The sequence below is a fragment of the Podarcis raffonei genome, chromosome 10 (assembly GCF_027172205.1).
Source record: "Podarcis raffonei isolate rPodRaf1 chromosome 10, rPodRaf1.pri, whole genome shotgun sequence".
Taxonomy (NCBI): Eukaryota; Metazoa; Chordata; class Lepidosauria; order Squamata; family Lacertidae; genus Podarcis; species Podarcis raffonei.
In genome coordinates this window covers 24,491,087-24,499,119 of record NC_070611.1, presented here as the reverse complement: position 1 = coordinate 24,499,119, position 8,033 = coordinate 24,491,087, and the positions used below count along the sequence as shown (strand labels likewise).

Here is an 8,033-nt window from a genome sequence, read left to right as displayed (position 1 = left end):
TATTAATATATTAAGGGCATGTCCACATTGCATAGTTTGAAAGAGGAGGAAGAGAAGGGCTCCAACTCGGTGCATCAGATCCCTGCAAACAATACTGCAGCTTTGGTTTTCCCATCTGTTCACCCAGCAAAACAGGAAAATCGTGGGATGAATGGAGGTGATATAGTCCACACTGAGGAATGGTGTGCAAAATTCCCTGGCCACACAATACCTTATTTTGTGGGGCCTACTTCTCATCCTTCAATTTTAGTGCATAAGTATAAAATACAGGAAACTCCTAAGTGGACATGCCCTATTACTGTGTTAGTAATAATGCCATTCCCTCTTTACTTGCTTGCTATATAAAACCAATTTTTTAAAAGCCTTTCAGAAAGAAAATAAAGCTTTACTACAAAACAAATGAGTGCGATAAAATTGTAAGAGACTCTGAAGAGGCTCAAGCTTCACATCTTCCTAACCAGAAAAGGAGCAGCAGCTGTATTTAATTTCAACTTGATGTGCTTCAGAACTCATATTCATATAGGTATTTAATGATCCAAACTTAATGGTCCTATGCAGAATAATTACTTATATGAGGGAGCAAACTCCATGTTCATTCCTTTAAGCATTGTTTCAAGGGAAGGGGAGGGGATCTTGAGTTGGTTCTGTGTGGACATGACTGTGCTTTGGGATATACTGATATTAAATGTTAAGTGCTTCATGTAGACATTTGGAAGCTTTATACTACTCCTTTTTGACCGATTCCTCGTCCCTCCTGCCCTCACAGTATAGCCAATACAATGAAAAGAAGTAGAGTGCAAAGCAAACAATTAAATCATAGTGGTACAAAGTGACGCAAAACACAACGAACAAGAGGAAATAAAGTATTTTGTAACCAATGTGCTTTAAAACGAGACACTCAGATGGTAAGCTATAAACTTCACTTTGCTGGCCAGAAATTGCTGTGTGACCAAAAACAGACTGGTGGTCAGTGTTCAATGTTTCTTCAGTTATCAAACCTTCAGACTCTGAGATTCTCTCTTCTCTTTCTTCTAGGGGTTCACTGATTAAAATGGTTGGCCCTAATAGCTTCTCCTGTTTGAGATCTGGCTGATGGGGAAACAGACCTGTGCTACTTTCTCCTTTTTCACTAGAAGGCAGCACTGCTGAACTCTCAGGAAGTTCTTGGAGTTCAGTCTCCAAATAAATATTTGGAATCATGGGAGCTGTTTCACCAGTTGGGGTGAAGCCACATTCTGAGTCAGCTGCAATATCGACTGAGGCTTCTGTGTCTGGATGCAACACTTGCCCCCCCTCAGCAGGAAGAGCTCCCCTGGACTCTTCCGAAGATGTCACAGATGAACTTTCGCAATAGCTGCCAGCAACAATGACCTCAGAAGGGGAAATTTTGCTTTCTGCTTTAGCACTGTCGTGAGGAAGCATTCTCCAGACACTTGCCTCTTCAGCCTCTTTGTTGCATAGGCCTTGCAGTAGGCCCTGCAAAGCTTTCGGAGATGTTTCAGGATATAAATCCTGCTCTGAAATGGCTTTTCCTTCTGCAGCAGAAGTCCATAATATTTCATCTGGTGGTGAATCATTCCCAGTGCTATGTTCTGCTCCACCAAGCTTTTCGCTTGCACTGTGTACTGACATCATTTCTCCGCGCACCGTTTCATGTATGCGTGCATTATAAATATCTGAAACTGATTCCTCTTCAAATTTGGTGTCATATAATACACCCACTGTATTGCATTGACAAAGAGGATAATGTGAACCATCACTTCTCCCTTCATGTATATCAAACACTGTTTCCTTTTCCTCTGTGGACCTGTCACTTAGTGCAGTCTCTTGAGGTAGCTTAACAATTACTGCTTTTTCACCAGCAGACATTTTTTCTGGAGTGCTTTCTGATGTCATTTTAATTATATAAGAGGCTGTAACTGCCTCTGCTTCCCTTATACTATCATGCTCCACTACATATGACTCTTCATATCTCACCGGGTCTTGGCAGGTAAACAATTCATCTGTGGGAGTTACATCCAAACATCTTGTATCGTCCTTAATTCCCCACATAGCTTCGCCACCTGTTAGCTCTTCCACCTGCACTCCTTCATTGGCTTCGCTCTCTTTTTCTGCCAATTGACTTCCTAAGCCTCTCCAACTTTGATCACCCCATGTGACCCTGCTGCTCTGATCATCATCAGTAAACCTGCCAGGATCACTTTGGCACAGCTCTGCCTGCAACATCTTTCTGTTTGCTAGGTCATAGCCCTGACTGTGCTTCCCTTCTTCTAAATTTCCTCCAGCATCAAACACATCTTCTACATTTGTTGATGCAGAATACATGGATATACTTTCATCAGCTGCCTGTACCAAATTTGGGTAGCTCAAGCAAATCCCACTTGTAGTCTGAATGTCTTCTGGGTAACTACTCTCTGCTCCCTTTAAATTTTGACTTAATTCACCTACAACAGAAGTTGTGCTTTCCTGCTTATTTCTTTTGCCTGAGATTTCTCCAGCATTTAGCCATGATATATCTATGGATTCATGTAATTCCTCATCTTTTGCTACATCTAACACACCAGGACTCATCATTTCTCTTTGAGAAAACTTCTCTATTGCACTGCCTTCATTGTTACTTGGTGTGAACAACAATGGTTGTTGATTCTGTATTTCAGTGGAATCTTTTCCATGCCTGTTGGTGGGGCATGCTTGTGCCTCTTCTGAAGATTGCTCTAAAATGCTCAACTTTATTTCTTTCACCTTATCAAGATTATACTCAGACTTATATTTTTCTTCTACAATGTCATCTTTGGTATGCGAACTTGTGAAAGACCTTGGTGTGACATTAGCTTCAGCTAAGGTATTGGTATTAAATTCTCCTCTTAAATACACCTTTTTGTTCCCATATCTCTCAATTTTGAATTCCTTTTTGTCAATGTTTTCTAAAACTGATTCAAGAGTTTGGGAAGATGTTTCTTGCATATGTTGCCCAAGAAATGGCTTGACCTTGTCATCCACTCTTTCCAATACTTCCTCTTTTAACTCAATGGCTTCATCATACTCTAAGGGAACTATTTTGGGCCTTGTTTCCCATGCCTTTCTGTGGTGATCATAATTATCCTCTCTGATTAACAAACTCTCCGTTGTTTTGCTTCCTGAGGCATCTTCAGATTCATGCTTTTGAACATCTGCAGGACACACCCCATGTTTACTTGAGATAACATCTGTAAAACGGTCGGTCTCTTTTTCTTTCGTTCCAGACCAGTGCTCCAGTGATGAAAGGGTTTCAATGGTACTAAAGCTTTCCGAAGACTGGGCCCTATTGTTTACCGAGTCTAGTGCAGTCAATTTTTCTGGGGGTAACATACAAAAATCATTTCCTGTGGAAGATGTTTGGTTATTGAGCAGACCTTTGTCTTGTAAAACACGTTCAGATGAACTTATCGCCAGAGGCTGCCTAAGCAAGCCAGAGTCCATCTTGCCCCCCAGTTCTTTTGGTTCATTTGGAAATCTAACTGGCTCGGTTGTGTATAACTTCCTTTCATCCTTGGCTCTAGTGAAGTGCTGACTTAGCTGAAAGAACAGAATAAGAAAAAAATGATCAGAATGCATGTGTGCATACACATAAACTTAGATATATAAGAGGAAGGATTTAATCAGGAAAGTTTTGTATTCAGTAAGACGGATTTGGAGAAAACAAATCAGTTACAGATTTTATGTTGCGTGTCCTCTTTAAAATAAAGGGTGTTAGAAGGTTGTGTAAAAGCAAGAAATGAAATAGCCCTGAGTCCCCTCTCTTTCTCGCTTCCACCCCCGCCCCCATCTCCCCACCCTCTTTATTCATGAGCTCAGTAAGCTGCAAGTCCATTTCAGACAAATGAATCCAAAAGAGAATATTCTCTACAAGAGAAGCTAATTCATTCACAGAGCACATTCCCTCCCAGGCATGTTTTATTTTAAACTGACTGCATTGACACTGCATATCAAAGCTAGAGAATGAATGGTATTGTCCGGTAAAATAAAGATACATTTGCACACTGACAAATACTCTAAGGGTTCCCTTTTCTTCATTCCTCTCAGCACCCATTTTACAGGCTGCATACCGGAATGTTTTGAGAGTTCCAGAAAGTGTAAAAGGAGTTAGTGAAGGAAAGGCCAGGAACGAGTAAGTTTCTTCTCTCTCTCTCTCTCTCTCTCCTCCAAATATTGCATTATACAATTCAACAGCATTTCCTTGTCATGGCATTCTCTCCTTGCTTTCGAATACTCAGGCTGATGGTTTCATACCAATCAATTAGAGGATAGCTTCTTGGGGGCCACCTTATTACATTTACACTTGCTGCAGATACCCCCATTACAGTGACTCTTATTAATATGTTTTCTGCAAAGCCTCTGCAAACTATTAATAGTAAAACGTCACTCAAAGAAAAGTGAAGGAACTAATGTTTCTGCAAATTCTGTTTTAATGACCCTCTGCCAACTGGCGCTCAAATGTATCTGAGCTCTTCAGTGATGCCAACTGTCAGGATTTAATAGTGAGATGCCTGGGTTTTCCCCCTCCTCTCTCTCCCTCCTCATAACTGACATTTGCATGATCTCAATAATTATATGCAAATCTTACGATTTTCCCTTCTTCTCACATAAGGCTCATGTTACTTGTCAACTGCCGAGCTGTCTTGTGAGCAATTGCCTATGGGTTTCAAAGATTTGGTTGCATTTCCATTTATTATAGGCCTCCATTGTTTAATTCATTACGCAGCACATAAGGTAAATTAAAATCTGAATGACATACATATACACTCCTCATTTATTGTACAGATGATCACTTTGATTTTCCCTTCTTGTTAAAAACTGTTAAATTTTAGTGTATTCATTGTCTCAGGGAATGCTAAGAGTATCCTATGATTTCCCCCACCCCAGCTTCTTATTTCTGTCTTTTTGTTTAAAAAAAAAGTTAAAAAAAATAAATTTACAAAGATGCTGATTTTCCGACCATGAATGCTCCTGCATTGGATGACAACTCTTAACTACTCTAAAGTTAGAGAAAGGGAGTCTTCATGCTTATATGTGAAAAATTCATTTTCTTGCTCACTGTCCAAAAGGGCTGCAAGTCCTGTTGTGGGTTTCAGCTTTCCTGTGTTCTCAAACAAACAGTATTATATTCCATACTTATTTAGCTATGTGCACACAAGCGATATGAGCTCCAGACTTGCTGTCATTCCTTCCCACAAAATGCAAGGCAGCCTTTTTTGGATGACCCACACAGGTTAAATGCTTGTCGTTTAGAAGGGAATTGATATGAATCAGAGGTGCTGGGAATGTATATTTTATAGCTGACAGGTGAGATTCATGACCAAGATGTGCACAAATATTGGTCTTAAAGAGGTTCATAAGCAGGAAGAAAAGAGGAAGTTGTCATACCAGGGATGTGGGGTACAGCATGATTCACCTTACCCATTGGCCGGATGCCAAGATAACTGACTCCCCACATCATTGCTGTTGCTCTGTGGTGAGCTTACAAGCAGCCACTGCAGGGCAAACAGCCATCTACATCCAGTCATAGTCTGTGTGAGGCAGCCTACATGTAGAACAAAGGAAGTCTACTGAACAAAAATTGTATACATGTGTACACTGATCAGAGAGACCAGAGAGACAGGACTTTGAAATAGTCTTCTAGGGCTCTCAAATTGTCCCTTATCGCCTGTGATAAAAAGAAGAAAAGAGATAAGTTATTGAATTAAGGGCAGCAGAACATAATGGAATAGACTGAATCAAAGCACTTTTTACCACCAACCATGTTAAAGATGCAATCAAAGCTCTGATGTTGGCATAGCATTGGCAGATCTCTGTGTACCTATCAGCACTGTTGAAGCTGGAGAAGAACTAACTTTCTTTGAGGAATAAATGGGTTCAAATTATCAAACCGTTAAGTGAATTATGCACAACACTTACCAACAACTCTAATTCTTTTTCATTATCTTCATTATCATCTTCGTTACGTTCCACATCGTTGCTGCTTACATTTTCCTTACGTTGTTGAATTTCATTATCATCCACGTGCGAATAAAGAATTTTGGGGATGTCTGATTCTGAAGAGTTAACGCAGAGAGAGACACACACACATATATATCAGGGTGTTTTGTTACTTTTTAAAATTAAGATGTGCGGTAAGGAAGAACTAATTGAATGGAGTTTTATACCTGAACTCCTGGAATTATTCCATATGTCTTCATCAGCCGTTGGCAATATTTCTTCTTTACTGTTAAAAGAGAAAAGAAAGTCAGTGATGCTCCCCAGAATTTAAGTTCAAAATCTTTTTATCTGCACAACTAATGGCATCAAAGTTAATGAGGCAGAATAAGCCATTAGCATTTCCCCATAAACGTAACTTTAAATATAAGGGTTCCCATGTGGCTTGAAGTATCGTCGTCTGAGGCCACCATAGGAAGACCCTGGCAGTTGCCAGAGGTAGCCTAACATCTTTGTGTCCTTTCCAAATGAGCTGGGCTGAAAGCAGAGGGCCAAAACACACACCCCCGGATTGATTATCCCATTCCTTGCGTTGTTTATTGGGCCATATCCACAAGGCAATTGTCCATTAATCACATTGTTTGCAATTTGCTGGGGTCCATTCTGTATACGCCATATAGATCAATGGCTGTGCATGCAGAAGCTTCCAGGTTCAATCTCCAAACTGGGCTGGGAATGACTTCCTGCCTGAAACTGCACAGCTGCTGCCAGCCAGTGTAGGCAATACTGAACAAGATGGACCATTGGTCTGACTCCATATAAGACGCAACAAATGATATACTGACCTCCAGAGCTGAACTCAGAAGCTGTGTTTGTTGAAGACAAAAAAAAATGATACTAAGTATTCCTAAATAGTATAGGGAGGGTATACAACTTTAATCCCACACATAATAGTAAAATGTAATAAGGATATAAATAACATTGCTAAAATGCAATAGTAAATGGACTCATCTATCCAGGTCAATGCCTGATCAACAAACTAATGTGACAAACAGGGCCATCTTATCCATAGGCACTATGGGTGCGGGGCACCCAGGCACCAGGCTCTCAGGGGCGCCAGGCCCAGAGTCCGGAGCCTGACAGTTGAGTCCGGGGAAGAGCCCGCCCATCAGTCGGAGCACCCAGCGGGCTCTTCTGCTGTGAGTGGCTCTGCACTGCGAGTTCGGGGGCAACTTAGCCAGCGAGACACTGAGGTGGCCAACCGGTTCCGCCCTCCTGCGTGCCTGGGACTGGGCAACCTGGAGGGGGCATCTTTGCACCCTGACGCCGCATATGCTTAAGACAGCCCTGGTGACAAATAAAGGTAAAGGTAAAGGGACCCCTGACCATGAGGTCCAGTCGTGACCGACTCTGGGGTTGCAGCGCTCATCTTGCTTTATTGGCCGAGGGAGCCAGCATACAGCTTCCGGGTCATGTGGCCAGCATGACTAAGCCGCTTCTGGCGAACCCGAGCAGTGCATGGAAACGCCGTTTTCCTTCGCGCCAGAGCGGTACCTATTTATCTACTTGCACTGGTGTACTTTTGAACTGCTAGGTTGGCAGGAGCAGGGACTGAGCAACGGGAGCTCACCCCGCCGCGGGGATTCGAACCGCTGACCTTCTGATCGGCAATTCCTAGGCTCTGTGGTTTAACCCACAGCGCCACCCGTGTCCCTCTGGTGACAAATAGTGGTGTCTTAATCCTGAAGAGAGTCATATGGGGTCGCTCATGCCATTCTGTGCCCCTAAAGAAGATATACGTGCATATGACTGCTAGATCTATTAAGACCCACATTTGTGAGCACAAACTATATCAAGAACCACTTGCTCAGCACTTTCTACAACAGGAGCATGATTCTGTTTGAATTCTGACTGATTATAAGACATCTTCCAACAACACACTATGTTCCTATGCTGTCAATAATTGTGTTGTCTCATGCATTCTCCATTCTCAGATTAATTTGCACATTCTGTGGCTGAGGACAAGGAGAGGTAGGCCATCTGTTTTGTTCTCTTTTATTGTTATTTATACCCAGGCTCTT

General features: G+C 41.9%; 1 protein-coding gene across 1 annotated transcript in view; it reads right to left on the bottom strand.

Moving 5' to 3' along the window:
- Positions 1–631: 631 nt before the first annotated feature.
- PPP1R3A (protein phosphatase 1 regulatory subunit 3A) overlaps positions 632–8,033 on the bottom strand; it is a 29,317-nt gene continuing 21,915 nt past the window's right edge. The window contains exons 2-4 of the mRNA XM_053406065.1: positions 6,183–6,241; positions 5,935–6,071; positions 632–3,555 (exon numbers count right to left, since the gene is read on the bottom strand). Coding sequence (XP_053262040.1) covers positions 724–3,555; positions 5,935–6,071; positions 6,183–6,241 — 3,028 coding nt within the window. The 3' untranslated portion in view covers positions 632–723. The remainder of the gene's footprint in view (positions 3,556–5,934; positions 6,072–6,182; positions 6,242–8,033) is intronic.